Source organism: Protopterus annectens, chromosome 11.part0 (assembly GCF_019279795.1).
Source record: "Protopterus annectens isolate FY-2018-M chromosome 11.part0, PAN1.0, whole genome shotgun sequence".
Lineage (NCBI taxonomy): Eukaryota > Metazoa > Chordata > Ceratodontiformes > Protopteridae > Protopterus > Protopterus annectens.
This window is the reverse complement of record NC_056745.1, coordinates 1,458,116,536-1,458,133,308: the sequence shown is the minus strand read 5'-3', so window position 1 is coordinate 1,458,133,308 and position 16,773 is coordinate 1,458,116,536. Positions and strand designations below refer to the sequence as shown.

Here is a 16,773-nt window from a genome sequence, read left to right as displayed (position 1 = left end):
GAGGGTCTACATCATAACACTAAAAACTCATTTTAGTAAAACTTATGTAGCCGAGCCCATGTCACTGAAAACTCGTTTCATAGAAAACCTTCACCACAAGAAATTATATTCTAAAAACTCTGCCTGCAGCCTTCATGAGGGGGGCTTTCCCTACATCCCCTTACTTATATGTACTAACTTTGTGATTTCACAACCCCAGAGAAAAGAAAGCATAAAACACCACAGAGAGTGAATCAGTGCTCAAGAGCTCGAGAGAGAATACAGACATCTACGATCTGAGGATGCAAACATGATGCTGACCATTGCAAGTCACGCATTCTCTGCTCGACTCATTTTTCTAATAATTCCATTGATAAAAACAACAACATTGTACTTTGTATACACTTCTACACTTTTCTTTCAAATGAGATTTTAGTGTAATGAGGTTTTAATGAAATGGATTTAACCATCTGAGTTTCAGTGAAATTAGTTTTGAATGTTGTTATAGGGACCCCCTGCAAGGATATAATTTATCTACCCCTTAAGCAAACCACAAGTTTAAAGAATCTTTGCAATATGTCATACTTATGGGCTTTGTATGCCTACATTTGCTGCCTGCATATTTTATTCCTTATCCAAAACATTACTTGCAAATTCATAGAAAAGATTTTTGGGCATTGTGAGTGGACAGCTGGGTTTACACAGCACATGGAATTTGATTTTAGACATGAAGTCTTACTTTCAACTCTAGATTGAAGTTATTTTGTCCTCATCAGTATTAGGACTTTAGTGGTGGTATAATTCCATTCGCATAAATTGCCACGTTATGAAAAATGTATATAAATTTCAGTTTAGTTATGATGTCAATATACTATAGCAATGTGTTTCATATATATCTACATTTATATATAAATAAAGTTAAAAACTGTATATGTTCATGTTATGTCTTATCTATATAGCAATTTGTTTTATACATATCTACATCTATTTATAAATGGATATAGACACATATAGATATCTCAATAAATCTCTCTCTCTCTATACATATATATATATATATATATATATTTATATTGCTAGATAAATATATAGATATACACAAACACACATGTAATACCTCCCCTAGCCTGAAGGGATAAACAATAGCTACACCTTATATAAACTTATGTATGTGTAGGTCTATTGTTTGTTTCTTATAAGGACTTGCCACGAAAACTGGCATAGTATATTAAACACTGCAGTTGAAGGAATTTTGCTAGACAATGTAGCTGCCTCTCAATTTCTCATTTAAAAGGCTTGTAGACTACACCATCTGGAAATTGTTTGGCCATTTTGTCCTTGGCAGTACTTGTATTTTTAAGTTGATTATTACAATGAATGTAAAAGCTGAGTCTGCATGTCTTCTCTGCAGTTGAGTGAGTTTTAAAGCCATCCAGGTAGGTGTGTGTGTGTGTGTGTGTGTGTGTGTGTGTGTGTGTGTGTGTGTGTGTGTGTGTGTGTGTGTGTGTCGTCTGTGAAGGTTGGGCACCAGGCTGGCAGCTCAACACCATAAAAATTCCACTGCCAATCATCTGCGAACCGGTGATCTGCCGTGATGACCCCTAATGGGAGAAGCCGAAAGACATGTTTGTAATGATATGCCAGCAGAGTACAGGTAATGTCTCTATAAACATTGTAACCTAGCCTCTAAACCATAACCTTGATAAACTTTTGTAGGCTGTCAAACTGTATTAAGAATATTGCCAACATCCTAGCAGATAGGTTCAGTGCTACCTTTACCCCCCTCTCACCCCCTAGAGGGCCCATCTCTATACCGGAAGAATGCAAAGTTCCTATAATCACGGCTGCACAGGTAAAAAACACACTCTGCAAAGCCAAGAACACAGCATCCATGGGACCTGACAATATCCCAGGCTGCGTTCTACATGAACTACAGAATGAGCTGGCACCCTACCTAAGTACCATGTTCAATCATAGCCTCATCTCAGGCTTTGTACCCACTGAATGGCGCACCATGACGGTTATCCCACTCCACAAAGGGGGAGCCATGCTGGACCCTGGGAACTACCGCCCCATTAGCCTGACGAGCCTGGTCTGCAAGGCCATGGAACGTATAATCGTGGAACTTATAAACAAAGACATTGGTAATCTCCAAACTCTAGACCCTACCCAGTTTGGATTTGTAAAAGGCAGATCATGTCTCCTAAACCTGATTGACTTCTTTGAAGCAGTCACCAAAGCCATAAATGAGGGTAAAATGGTTTACACAGCTTATCTAGATCTCTCCAAGGCTTTCGACATCATCCCCCACTGTGGAATTATAGATAAGTTCACTAAACTAGGTATAAATCCCTATGTCACAAGATGGGTTGCCAACTGGCTCATGGACAGAACCCACACTGTGAAAGTAGCGGATTCCAAATCCGACATCAGACCACTGACAAGTGGGGTACCACAGGATTCAGTCCTGGGTCCTCTCCTGTTTGGTATCTACTTCTCTGAAGTGCAGGCCAACACAGAAGGTCTTTGGCTAACAAAGTTTGCAGATGACTGCAAACTAGGAGCCATAATCGAAACTCCAAACGATGTGGACAAACTACAAAAGGACCTCACTGAGACAGATACCTGATGTCAAAGCCATGGCCTGAAGCTCAATGCCAAAAAGTGTATTGTCATCCCCTTTGGTAAAAACTCAGTACCCATGAACTACCACATAGCTGGTAGTCTACTTAATGCCGAAAATGTGATGAGACCTCGGGACACAGATGGACAGTAGTCTCTCCTTTGATAATCACATTGCCACAGTGGTCAGGAAATCCTTCTACATGGCTCATCTCATCACAAAAGGATTCTCATCCAGAAAAAAAGGGGTCATTGTTCCCCTTTACTCATCACTCATTAGACTCATTATAGAGTACAACGCCCCTTTTGCTATGTACCTCACAGGACATCTACAACAACTGGAAAGACCACAGAAATACCTCACAAAGAGGATTACTGGCCTCAAACAGATGCCCTATGCAGACTGTCTCAAAAACTACAGCTTTACTCCATCGCATATCACCTACTCAGGGGCAATCTCTGCCTAGCATACAAAGCTATGTCAAACTCAGAGCTGTTGGACATGCCCCACTCCAAGCTACATGCTCTAGGGACCTAAACCTTGTCACCACAATAAACAGAACATGCCGGAGGGATAGATTCCTGTCCCAGAGACTTCCCATACTCTAGAACAGACTACCTATCTATGTCAAACAGAGCTCCTCATTAGCACTCTTCAAGAAAAATCTTGATGATTGGATGGGAAATGGGAAAGTCACCCAGGGGATCACTTCTATGGCTCTGCTCGACAGGGGCACAGGAAAATAATTTTCTTGGGTGGCGAAAGCCAGGGTACATTTTTTGGCTAGGCTTGTATGGGCCCTAGGGCTGTTAGCCTAGTACCTACCTATGAACCTATGAATACAGCTGAACTGAGATATCTTGAAATGTACATAGTAACATAAATATTGAGAGATTCTCAAAATAGCTGCAATACCGTTGCTGCCCTATCATGACAATGACATTTTATGAAGACGCAAAATTAACTTGTTCTTCTCTTGAGGACCGGTATCTTCTGTAAGAGGGAATTCTTAGAAGTTTTTGTATTATTGCCATACAGGCTCAGACAGCAGTGTGTCTGCACACCGAATTTCTGAGTGGAAGAAAAGGACGTCTATGGCAACACAAATTCTACATAGGGTTTTATGTGGTTATAGCAGTGAGTTTTTAATGCAAGCATTCCCATATGTGGCCATCTTCTTCCTTGACACAATCTTGACAATCAAAACTGGGGCACTGGAGAGGGAAGCCTAACAAACATTGCTTTCTCTTTTCTAATTGTTGAGAAGTAATTGCTGAGAAATGTCTGCATAAAAGATAAAAATCAGTGCTTGCAGTTGAAATTCAACTTTTTCACATTTGTGGTTTTCTAGTCCTTAGTAAACAATCTTCAGTATACATTGGCAGTGACTATGTATAATAAATTAGTTACAGAATTAATTACAGAAATTGAGTTGATTATAAATATAGAAAAGACAAACCAAAGCAGGAACAAGGAGCACCTCAAAGTCTTCAGCTCTTCAGGCAACAAACAGCAACTCAAATTCACTTAAATACACTTTATTTTATTTTATTTCATTCTGTTATGCTATGTTTGTATGCTGCACCAACTAGTAGCATTGATTGTTTAACTTAATTTATGCTGCAAAGTTTAAGGTAATTTATTATGTCTAATTGGTACAGATTAGGTAATTAAGTTAATAGGAGAAAGAAGGGAAGTGTATTTAAGTCAATTTGAGTTGCTGTTTGTTGTCTGAAGAAGTCTAGTTACTAAACAAGACAAAACGCGCTTAACTTTACTTGTGATTTGCTACCAGTTATTTACTCAAGTGCTTTTTAATAAAGGGCTGAAGAGCTGAAGACTTTGGGATGCTGCTTGTTCATGCTTTGGTTTGTCTTTTCCACAATTTGTGGTGCCGTTTGTGTTTCTTCAACAGATTGATTATAAATATATCCAACATTTAATAATAGTTTTGTATCACTACTACTTTTTGGATATACTTATAGTTTTATTGCGTCCCATCAGCCACCTCTGCTGTAGTGATGTTAGTAGCATCCAGCTTTTTCTGTGGGCTCTTTGTATCACAGTGAACTTGTTCACTGTTTGCTAATATTTGTTCCTGGTATACCACATTATGGCTGTCTGTCTGTCTCTTTTTCCTCACAGTCGTCTTCAGTACAAATGCTATGTCCAACAGCCACATCAGCCTTTCAGAATAGTAGGGACAGATTAGATGCTTTGGCTCATTAAAGTTTTCAGTGCCATGGAACTGCTTCCTTAGTTTGTGGTGAAGGCTGACAACCTCTTACCTGGCTAGAGGCATATCACTTTCCAACAATCTCATTATAATTTCTTTTCTCTTTTCGGTCAGCCCTGCCTTCAGCTGATCACGCTATGTTCATTGACCAGTAGTCAAAGTAGCCCTTACAAGCCAAGAGGTATGAACCTATACTATTGTATGTAATACCGACTGCCTCTGTCCGTGAAGGACATGGGTGCCACCCCAGGAGTAAATTTATGATCACCCATCCATTGATCTAGGTTGCACTTGAAGAGGGCCAGGGAAGGGCTTTGCTTCACATGAATGGGAAGTTTGTTCCAGAGAAGGGGTAGTCTCTGAGAGACATATCTATCTCTCCAGCATGATTTATGTATGTCAGACACTAAATTAAGATCCCTGGAATAAGTGACTCTTGTGCAGTTTGATTTACAAATGTGTAACATTTCTTTCAGGGCCAGATATTTATGTCCTTCAGGACAGACACAAATCTCCCCTTAATAATTTGTAGGATGCAGTCATAGGGATTTCAGTCTTTCCACATAAGGACTTGTTTTTATACCCTATATCCTGGTGACAAACCTCTGGGGATGCTGTGGCTGTTGCAAACGTCTGGTGAGGTGCATACAAAAGGGTACATTGCACTGAATTATTGATTCCATGAGAGCTGAGTAGAACAGAGGTATAATATCCTTTGATCTGTTTGCCATGCCCTTACTTATGAGTTATGCCACATAGAAGGACTTTCTCACCAGTGAGGACAGTTCAGATTACTGTCAGCCTGAGTACTCAGATCCTGTACCACTGGGTCTTCTCTAAGGGTGTGCATTTATATTGCAATTAACTGAGATATTTGCTTTCCCAAAGGGAAAACATTATGCATTTTTTGCATTTAGTTTCACTCCATGGCTCTAGCACCAGTAACGTGTCTGTGTTGCTCCTTTCTGCAGTGTATCAGTACCATTTGGGGATTCAGGGACTCCCCCCATTTTGTAGTCATTTGCTACCTTGGTCAGCAAAAGGCTAATTGTGTTTGCCTTGACTTCTGAGAAATAAATACCAAACAGGAGAGAGCCTAGTACAGAACTCTGTGGTATGCCATTGGGGGATGGCCTCTTGCTAGAGGTGAATTCACCCACTTTGAAAGTATGTGTCCTGTCAGTAAGCCATTTGGCTACCCACTTGGTGATGTACATGTTTATGCCCAGTTGAGAGAGTTTCTTTATAATAACTGAGTGGGGGGGGGGGGCTGTGTCAAGTGCCTTGGCCAAGTCAGGGTAGGCAGTATGTGTAGTCTTTCCTTCATCCATTTCCTTGTGTGTGTGTGTGTGGGGGGTTGTGTCCAGTGCCTTGGCCAGGTCAGGGTAGGCAGTATGTGTAGTCTTTCCTTCATCCATTTCCTTGTGTGTGTGTGTGTGGGGGGGGGGTTGTGTCCAGTGCCTTGGCCAGGTCAGGGTAGGCAGTATGTGTAGTCTTTCCTTCATCCATTTCCTTGTGTGTGTGTGTGTGTGGGGGGGGGTTGTGTCCAGTGCCTTGGCCAGGTCAGGGTAGGCAGTATGTGTAGTCTTTCCTTCATCCATTTCCTTGTGTGTGTGTGTGTGTGGGGGGTTGTGTCCAGTGCCTTGGCCAGGTCAGGGTAGGCAGTATGTGTAGTCTTTCCTTCATCCATTTCCTTGTGTGTGTGTGTGTGGGGGGTTGTGTCCAGTGCCTTGGCCAGGTCAGGGTAGGCAGTATGTGTAGTCTTTCCTTCATCCATTTCCTTGTGTGTGTGTGTGTGTGTGTGTGTGTGTGTGTGAGGGGGGGGGTTGTGTCCAGTGCCTTGGCCAGGTCAGGGTAGGCAGTATGTGTAGTCTTTCCTTCATCCATTTCCTTGTGTGTGTCTGTGTGTGTGGGTGGGGGGGGTTGTGTCCAGTGCCTTGGCCAGGTCAGGGTAGGCAGTATGTGTAGTCTTTCCTTCATCCATTTCCTTGTGTGTGTGGGGGGGGGTTGTGTCCAGTGCCTTGCGCAGGTCAGGGTAGGCAGTATGTGTAGTCTTTCCTTCATCCATTTCCTTGTGTGTGTGTGTGTGTGTGGGTTGTGTCCAGTGCCTTGGCCAGGTCAGGAGTAGGCAGTATGTGTAGTCTTTCCTTCATCCATTTCCTTGTGTGTGTGTGTGTGGGGTTGTGTCCAGTGCCTTGGCCAGGTCAGGAGTAGGCAGTATGTGTAGTCTTTCCTTCATCCATTTCCTTGTGTGTGTGTGTGTGGGGGGGTTGTGTCCAGTGCCTTGGCCAGGTCAGGGTAGGCAGTATGTGTAGTCTTTCCTTCATCCATTTCCTTGTGTGTGTGTGTGTGTGGGGGGGTTGTGTCCAGTGCCTTGGCCAGGTCAGGGTAGGCAGTATGTGTAGTCTTTCCTTCATCCATTTCCTTGTGTGTGTGTGTGTGGGGGGGGTGTTGTGTCCAGTGCCTTGGCCAGGTCAGGGTAGGCAGTATGTGTAGTCTTTCCTTCATCCATTTCCTTGTGTGTGTGTGTGGGGGGGGGGGGGGTTGTGTCCAGTGCCTTGCGCAGGTCAGGGTAGGCAGTATGTGTAGTCTTTCCTTCATCCATTTCCTTGATGACCTTCTGAAAAAAGTCATCCAGATTTAACAGACATGATCTACCCTTAACAAATCTGAACTAGGTTGGGTCCAGAGTCTGGACATTACCTATGGCATTGTTGATAAGGTCCATGATGATTCTTTCCATGGCATTATGGATGAGGCTAGTCAGGCTTATGAGCTTATAATTTCATGGGTCACTAGATGCCCCCCTCCCTTGTGCAGAGGGATGGCCATTGTTGTCTTCCATTCTGCCAGCTCATAGCCTATCTGGAGGCTTTGGTTAAATGGGGATTTTGTTACACTGGGAGATTTGTTACTTTGAATAAAAAAGACACAATAGGGATGGCTAAAGCCTTTACAGTATCTGAAATGGGTGTAGACTATCTCTGGCAAAACAACGTGGCATCCTAGGCTGATAAATATTGGATCCCCTTGAACTGACACCAAAAGTTGAGCCAATCATTAAAGTCAATTGTTTTTTGTCTGTATTGTGCCATCATCCTTGGTGAAGGTAAAATGCTGCTCATGGCTAGGCTCATACCTGCTTGTGACACACTGTCTGAGAGCTCAGTTATGGCTGTCTTCATGTAGTCATTTGAGGTACATCTTGGGTCATTCACACCCACAAAGACTATAACAGAGAAATACTGGTACTTGCAGCTGAGGGACTTGAGTGCTCATATGATCTGATGGATCCTGACACCTGACAGGCAGCTAACTGTAACCTTCTCCTTATCCATGCTGGTGAGGAGGACATAACTGTGCCCGAATATGGTGTCTGCTATGATGAGTAAATTAGATTTGGTGGTGTTTTGCTTTATGGGCTTGTTTGATGAGGCACTGGTGTTTGCAATATTATGTGATGTGGTTGTTGTTTGCTTTGTTGTGTGTATAGACAGTTTCAGAAGGTAGCATTTGGGAGGCGTCTGAATTTTAGGAAAGTTATTAGTTAGTACCTCTGCATCTCTGTGTTTATGTGTCAAATCCTTATTTAGTGTTGGAAGTGGTGTGTGTGTGTGTGTGTGTGTGTGTGTGTGTGTGTGTGTGTGTGTGTGTGTGTGTGTGTGTGTGTGTGTGTGTGTGTGTGTGTGTGTGTGTTGACAACTTGTTTGGCAATTGATTTGTCTGTATCTGAGAGTCCTGCCTCTATTTTCGTAGTATCACTACATCTGTTGTGCACAGTATTTGTTTCATGATTAAGTGGTTGGGAGTATACCTGAGACAAGTGCTACATTGCTTCAAGGTGCACATGTCCATCAGACTGGGTACAGAGATGGTAGAAAACTGCCAATCTATGATATCAGTTTCTTACTGTGGGTTTTATCATGGAAAGGAATGAGCTCATTGGACTGGACTGTGCTGGTAGCACAGAGACTATGAGTAGGTACTGTACTTTGCAAAATATAACGTTGGCGAACAGATTCATACTGCTCAGTGCGCAGCTTAGTTGCTCCTAAAGGAGTAGGTGGCTGGGTATGATTTAAGTGATGGTTATTCCAAGGAAATTTTACCTTCAACGCCATTTGGGTCTGTGTAGGGCACTGCTAACCACCACTGTGCAGAGAGCAGCTTTACACACATGTAGTTTTGTATACAGGCAAAAATGAACAGGTTTTAAGCTAACTACCAATCTGAAGAGCACACAATAAGCCCTTCACCAGCAATCCCCAACTTGAATAGGATTAGATCAACGCACTTCAGCTACAAGAGTGCAGACAAAATCTTCATAATGTAAAATGGCTGGTTTGGGGCCCAAGTGTAAGAACACCCCATAATCTAGGTACAACAGCCATGGCTTATCTGATACAATGCAATTATTACTTAAAGCAGCAGTAAAACTGTACTTTTTATTTAAAGTGCAATAAATACAGCAAATGTCACAAGAAACTAATAAAATGCGATCACAATTATCAACAAAAGTGCAAAATAATACTTCTTTCCATCTTTTTAGAAGAGAATTACCTTAGCTGTAAGCTGATACACTGTAACTCTTTGATATAGTTGCCAAACGATGAACAGTAAAGCCAAACCCGATATAAATAAGAGGCTTATATACAGGCTTATGATGTGTGTGTATGTATATATGTATTTGCATATATGTATGTGTATATATATATATATATATATATATATATATATATATATATATATATATATATATATATATATATATATATATATATATATATATATATATATATATATATATATATATATATATATATATATATATATATATATATATATATATATATATATATATGTATATCTTCTTCTTCTTCTTTCGGCTTTTCCCAGTTAGGGGTCGCCATAGTGGATCACCCATCTGCTCATGATTGGCAGTGGAGTTTTACGGTGTCAAGTTACTAGCCCGGTACCCAACCTTCCACAGAAGGCGCACACACGCACGCACTCACACCTAGGGCCAATTTAGAGTGTCCAATCCACCTTCAGCATGTCTTTGGGATGTGGGAGGAAACCGGAGCACCCGTAGGAAACCCACATGACCACAGCGAGGACATACAGACTCAGCACAGAAGGCACCCCAGCCGAGGATCGAGCCTGAGAACCTCTTGCTGTGAGGCGGCAACGCTAATCACTGCACCACCGCAGCCGCCCAATATATATATATAAACATGTATTTAGTTATTTGCTTGGTTTTGTTTGAAAACAGGGAAATACCAGCTTCAAGCTGAGCATATCCTATTTTCAGGAGTGGCTTAGGAAGAAAAAGACCTCCATGAGTAACACCAGCTCACAATAAGCTGAGTTATGGAATAAAATATAAATATATTCTAGTTATGCCTAATGTGATATATATGTCAATGGTACATGAGACCTATGCCCAGCATGCCATATAGTTCTAAAGTCATTTTTCATTTATCTAGTGTTCTTTATCAGGCATACTTATTAAGATACTCTCAGAAGTAAAAATTCAAATGATGCTGTGATAGCATGTACTGCCGACTCAAGGTAAGACAGGCCATAAACACCCTTAAAGTTATATTCAGTACTGATTTTTGTGTAATTGAGTGAGAGAAGAAAAACCTTGCTAGCGACACAAGTTAGGGCAGACAGTCAGCTTTACTGACAGTTACTGCATAAAGTAAGTGCCAAGTTAAAAATGTAATAATTCTAGTTTTACTTAGGGTAGAAGGTGTAGTTAGTCGGATGTTGTTTAAAATAAAGTTCATAAGTTGGAAGGGGATGGGATTGTGCTGAGTAAAGTGAAGGGGGGATGTGCTCTTCAGTATGTAGGTGTACGAATCTGTTTTGAACTGCAGTTTACTTGTTTGTGCAACAGCTGTTTCATATTTAGCGTAAGTTGTTTAGACATTCAAAGCAGTGATGGTATGAGAATGGCCAGTCTTAGTCACCACTTTCTGATAACAGGTTGCAAACTTAGAGTTATCTCTTTACTAATGATTATATAACCTAGTATAGCTTTTGCTAGTGGAGGATGGAGTGGGTAGTTTATTTTTGTATATATGTATGCATTTTTGAAATCATAGTACTGTAATTTTTGTACAATGACAAAGGGGTCTAAGAAACTAGCCACCTGTGTTTTTTTGCTAACAAATTACGAACTATGCCATCCAGCTGTGTTATGTAATCTGTTATAAGTTCTTCCAGTTCTTATTTTATTCTCATGGTGGTGTTATAATGTGCTGCCAAACAAGCATGTACTTTTGTGTTTTCTTCTGTACGACTGTACCAAACCCTATGCCTTGTAAATGCTACAAATTCTGTTATTTATAAAGCCTTGCCAAACCCACACACAATTACTTGTTAGCGTGCATTCTTTTTTTGTGTGTTTTGTGACTGAAACATATATATTATAATCATTATCACCTGTGCATGCAGATATGGTTTTAAATTGTATAACCACTGTACTGTGCAAGCTTGCTGGGTCATGCCTGAAATGGCTTCTAGGATCAGCCCGTTTGCCTGATTACCAGCTGTATAAATAAAATAAAGTCTAGGATCAGCCCGTTTGCTGGATTACCAGCTCTATAAATAAAATAAAGTAAAATCGCTATGGACCATTTGCAGGCACAGCCTGGGTGAGATCATCACAGAGAAAAAGATAAAATAGAAGGATAACACAGGTGGGTAAAAATATAATAAAATCTCTACAAATAAAAATATAACAAATAACACAGATGTATTGAAATGTAACCGTAAGAGAGCTGCTCTCCTCTGCTCAGTCACTCTTTCTGGCAAAACTGAAATGCAAACATTTTGCAATGAAAAAAGGGGGTGTGGGTGGAATGGGAGAGGAAGGAAGACAATTCAAAGGGGAGGGATTGAGACCAGTCAGAGTTTATTTATCAGTGGATATCTGAGGACACAAGTTACAAAACTCATTTTCATATCTGACAGACCAGACGAGACAGATTGTGTTAACATCTAACAGATCTTGGCGTGCTCTGTAGTATGGTTAAAAGACAACAGACATTTCATATACTGCATGCATTATCCCATTCTTTAGAGGGATAAAACCATTTGTTGCATACAAATTTTGTCTGAAAATAAATTAAATTAGGCATATTATAGAGCAATGTTATGGTTTCCATGCATCAAATGAGCCATGGGTCTAACTTTATATATTTTCCTTTTTTCCCGATGCTGAGCGTGCTCAGAAACATGGCATGGAAGAATTTATTTCAGCCGATCCCTGCAGATTTGACCATAGCATACTATTTAGAACACTTCAAAAGCGGACACTAGACCATCGGTTAAATGATTCCTATTCATGTCTGGTAAGTAATAAAAAGCAAAATTGATGTTTATTTGTTAGGAAGAAGTTTATCACTGACTGGTCATCCATGCTGTTAAATGAATGCATTTTCTTATCTTGCTGCAGAAACAAGACAGTTTATTTATCACACAGACAATCCCCCCAATTAAATTTATAAATATTCCCTGTTTTTTTTTTCTGTGTTACTTTCTCTTACTGATGTTCTTCATCTCACATTGCTGCAGTCCTTACACTTGGGTAGTCCGCTGTCCTCGGTCAGCCCGAATATCAAAGCATAAGGCTGACGTCGGTCAAGGCGCATTTGACTGACATCAAGACATCAGGGTACAAATGCGCATGACTATCCTCAGTCTTTTTTGCCGCATGGTCCGATGCAGAAGGAGCATTGCAAGTGTTTCAGACCGAGTTCAAAGTTAATATTTTAGTTTTTCTTGCCTCAGTGATTTACCAGATGTCAGAAAAAGTCAATAATTGCATTTCTTGTGGGAAACAGATACCGCATAGAGATTATCATACTTTGTGTATTCCTTGCTTAGGGCCTGAGCACGACGTTGTTGGCTGTCGCGTGCTAGATTTAATAAACGCACTATAAAGAGAAGGTTGGATTGTGCAAGGTTAGTCTTTGGGAAGCGGTGTAATTATAAAATGCCGCCGGATGCTCGACAAGGCAGTTAAGCCTAGGCTAGAAGAACCGTCTGTGGTTCTTTAGAGGTGTCGGTGGAGCCGGTGGCTCCGGAGGTTTCTTTGTGTTCCCAGGGTGAGACCTTATTATTGCAAGATGTGGCCTCTCAGGAGGCAAGTCAGGCTGAGGGGCTTCTCAGGTTACTATACTCCCTCCCTTCCTAGGGTGGCTAGGCCCTCTCCTTCTGTTTCAAAGGCTTCTCCCAGGGCAGGCCAGGTTTGGCTTCAGTTGGTGTTACCCCTAGCTCTTCAGGTACTGTGCCCAAGAAGCATATGCTTAAAATGGCAGAAGATTTGATTACTTTAATTAGGGTTCTATGCCCCTCCTGATAAGAGACCTAGGTTGGAGCCTGAGCTGGGGGTTTTGAGCAGGCTGGATGTTTCAGAGTCTTCGGCTGAAGACTTGCAGGAGTACTCTCCTTATTCTGATTCTGATGTGGATGATTCTACTCCTTCTGCTTCTCTTCCTGAGGATTTTTCTTTTCAGAAACTCTTCATTCCATGAGGGAGCATTTTAAGTGGGAAGGTCAGGACTTCTCTGATTCCAGGAAAAGGCTTAGGGAATTTTGTTTTACCCCAGCATAGGCCTTTGGCTATACCTCCTGTTTTGGATGTAGTAGAAGATGTTTTTACAGAGGCTTCTCTTAATCCTGATTCTTTGCCTCCTGCTCCTGTTAAGCCAGATAGGTATTACAGGGTGCCTGAAGCTCATAAGTATCTTTTTAAGAGTCCTAGGGCTGACCCAGAAACTGTTAGTCAGGGGCCTAAAGGTGTTAAGGCTTCTGTTGTTAAGAATCCGGTTCCTGCAGACAAAGAGGCTAGGGCCTTGGATAGATGGGGAAAGAAATTTTATACTTCTTCCACTCTTGCTATGAGGGCTTTGAATTGCCAGTTTCACATGTTGAAATACCAGAACTATCTCCTTTCACAATTAAAGTCTAAGGTTGATGCTCTGGCAGTAGGTATTGATTGTAAAGAGTTGCAAGATTTAGTGCATGTTTCTGAACAGGTGGGTAAGCATTCTTTGCAATGTGGTTTTGATGCTGTACAGGCCTCGTCTAGGGTGGCTGCCACTGGGTCAGTTCTTCGCAGGCACGCCTGGCTAAGGGATCAAAATTTGTCTGAACATGTTAAAACAAGGATTTTAGATGCTCCTTTACAATCTGATGTGTTGTTTGGTCCTCCTGTTGAGTCAGTTTTAAAGAAAATGGAAGACAAGTCTAAGTCTATGCAGACTGTTAAAGATTTTTTGCAGGTTCAGCCTCCAAAGTTTAGTAGAAATTGGCCTACTAAGGGGTGGACGTATCCTTCTTATGATTCCCAGTCTAGGGGTAGATCTAGACGTGGTAGGAGCAGAGCTCAGGGCTCTTTCAGGCCTAGAACAGGGAGTTCTCCTGCACAGTCTTTGAGGGCAGGGGTCAGTCCTTTCGTAAACAGACCCAATGACCTACCTTTTCAGCTGCCAGAGCCTTCTCGTCTGGCAGCACCTTTGGGAGGAAGGTTGGCACTTTTCAAAGAAAATTGGAGTTTAATTACCCAAGACAGATGGGTATTGGATATCATACACCACGGTTACAGGTTTTATTTCCATACCTTGCCTCCTTTCAAAGGCATGCCAGACATTCCTCCTCAACAAAGAATAGAGGCTCACAAGCAAATTTCTCTGTTACTCCAAATAGGGCCATACAGCCGGTCCCTCTGCCAGAAGTGGGCCTAGGATTTTATTCTCGCCTGTTCCTAGTACCAAAGAAGGGGAACACGTGGAGACCAATTTTGGATTTATCTACCCTCAACACTTATCTGGACATTCCCAAGTTCAAAATGTTGACGTTACAGCAGCTTTTACCTCTGCTGGGCAAAGATCATTGGATGGTAACTTTGGATCTCAAGGAGGCTTACCTTCATGTTCCTATCAGACTAAGTTGCAGGAAGTATCTGCGTTTCGAGCTGGGACTTCTCACTATCAGTTCTCTGCATTGCCCTTTGGCTTATCTACTGCCCAGAGTATTCACGAAAGTTCTGGCTCCAGTGATAGCTTTCTTCAGGCTAAAAGGAATACAGATCTATCCTTATTTGGACGACTGCCTGATTCTGGCTCAAGGAAGGAAGAGCTTCTTCATCATTTGGAATATGTGATAGCAGTGCTAAGATGCCTGGGGTATTCTGTGAACGAAATAAAGTCCAGTCTAGTACCCTCTCAGGACATGTGCTTTCGGGGTGTGAGACTGAATACAGCATCCCAGATGGCCTTTTTAACCCCGGACAAACAAGAGTCTATCCCTTTACTTCCATCAGCTATCTCTTCAGTCCGGGCTGACTGCAAGGACAGTCCTTCAAGCCTTAGGGTTCATGGCATCTTGTATTCTGGTGCTTCCCAATGCCAAACTGCATATGAGGAAGCTGCAATGGTATCTCAAAAATGTATGGACACAGCACTGCCAGGATCTAGACACTGTCATTCAAATAATACCTTGCATTCAAAAGGAATTTTTGTGGTGGGCTCAGGAATGTCACCTAAACAAGGGACTCTCTGTGACCCGGCCAGAGGCGAGTCAGATTTTAACAACAGATGCCTCAGACAAAGCTTGGGGAGCTCATCTAAATGGAAAGTGGATACAAGACAAGTGGCCTGCCAGACTACAACATCTACATATCAACCTGAAGGAGATGTTAGCAGTCCAGTTTGCATTGATAGCTTTCAAGAATTTACTTCTTCCAGGGCAGGTGTTGATTCTAACAGACAACACAACTGTCATGTGGTACATCAACAAGCAAGGGCGATTCTTATCCTCTATGCAGGCAAGCAATGATTTTGTGGGAGACTGCTCTCAGTTTACAGCTCAATCTTCAGGCAAGGTTTCTGCCAGGAGCACAGAACTCCTTAGCAGATGTGTTGAGCAGACAATTATGGATCCCCACGAGTGGAAATTGGATCCTCATGTATTTCAGAAATTGACAGTGTCATGGGGAACTCCAGACATAGATCTGTTCGCTTCTCCACTAAACCATCAGCTGCCAAAGTTTTGCACAAACAGGTTTCATCCCACAGCTTGGAAAGTGGATGCTCTTTCTTTCAATTGGAGCAATCTTCATGTGTATGCCTTTCCTCCTCTGCCTCTCCTCCCAAAGGTACTTCTAAAGGTCAGACAGGACAAGCCAAGGATGAGTTTAATAGCTCCAGATTGGCCTCGACAGCACTGGTACCCATTACTGAGAAGTCTGGCACGGAAGCCTCCATGGCCTTTGCCTTGATTCCACACCTGTTGTCACAGGAGGACAGCCATTTGCTGAATGTCAAACTTCACTCTCTTCACCTAACAGCCTGGCATATTCTGTTTTGAACCATAGAGGGTCTCAACTTCCACAACAAGTTTTGAATGTGATTTTGGAAGCTAGAAGGCCTAGTACAAGGAAAGTGTACGCAGATAAATGGAAGAGATTTTTATTTTGGAGTGCAGCAAAGATTTTGATGTTTCTGAGCCTAATTTGAGTGTGGCTCTTCAATATCTTACTGAGTTACTGGATAAAGGTTTGTCTTTCTCTTCTATTAAGGTTCATGCTGCAGCAATTTGGCTCACTATGATTGTGTCCCACCTTTGTTTTCTCATCCTTTGTTCAAGCAATTTCTTAGAGGGCAAAGAATATAAGACCCCAAGAGCTCCTACTCCTGCTTGGGATCTCAATTTTGTGTTGGAGAAACTCACTCTACAACCTTTTGAGCCTGCAGCTACTTCTGAGTTGAAATATTTATCATGGAAGACTGCTTTTTGTTGGCAATTACCTCTGCAAGAAGGGTTTCTGAATTGCAGGCCCTTATGGCAGTTGAGCCTTTCTTGATTTTCCATAAGGATAGGGTATCATTACGTACTAATCCTTCCTTTATGCCTAAGGTGG

General features: G+C 41.8%; 1 protein-coding gene across 1 annotated transcript in view; it reads left to right on the top strand.

The window, feature by feature from the left end:
• Positions 1–16,773, top strand: part of CADPS2 (calcium dependent secretion activator 2) — a 5,163,308-nt gene that overhangs the window by 2,878,171 nt on the left and 2,268,364 nt on the right. The window contains exon 12 of the mRNA XM_044088753.1: positions 12,062–12,199. Within this exon, the coding sequence (XP_043944688.1) occupies positions 12,062–12,199 (138 nt within the window). The remainder of the gene's footprint in view (positions 1–12,061; positions 12,200–16,773) is intronic.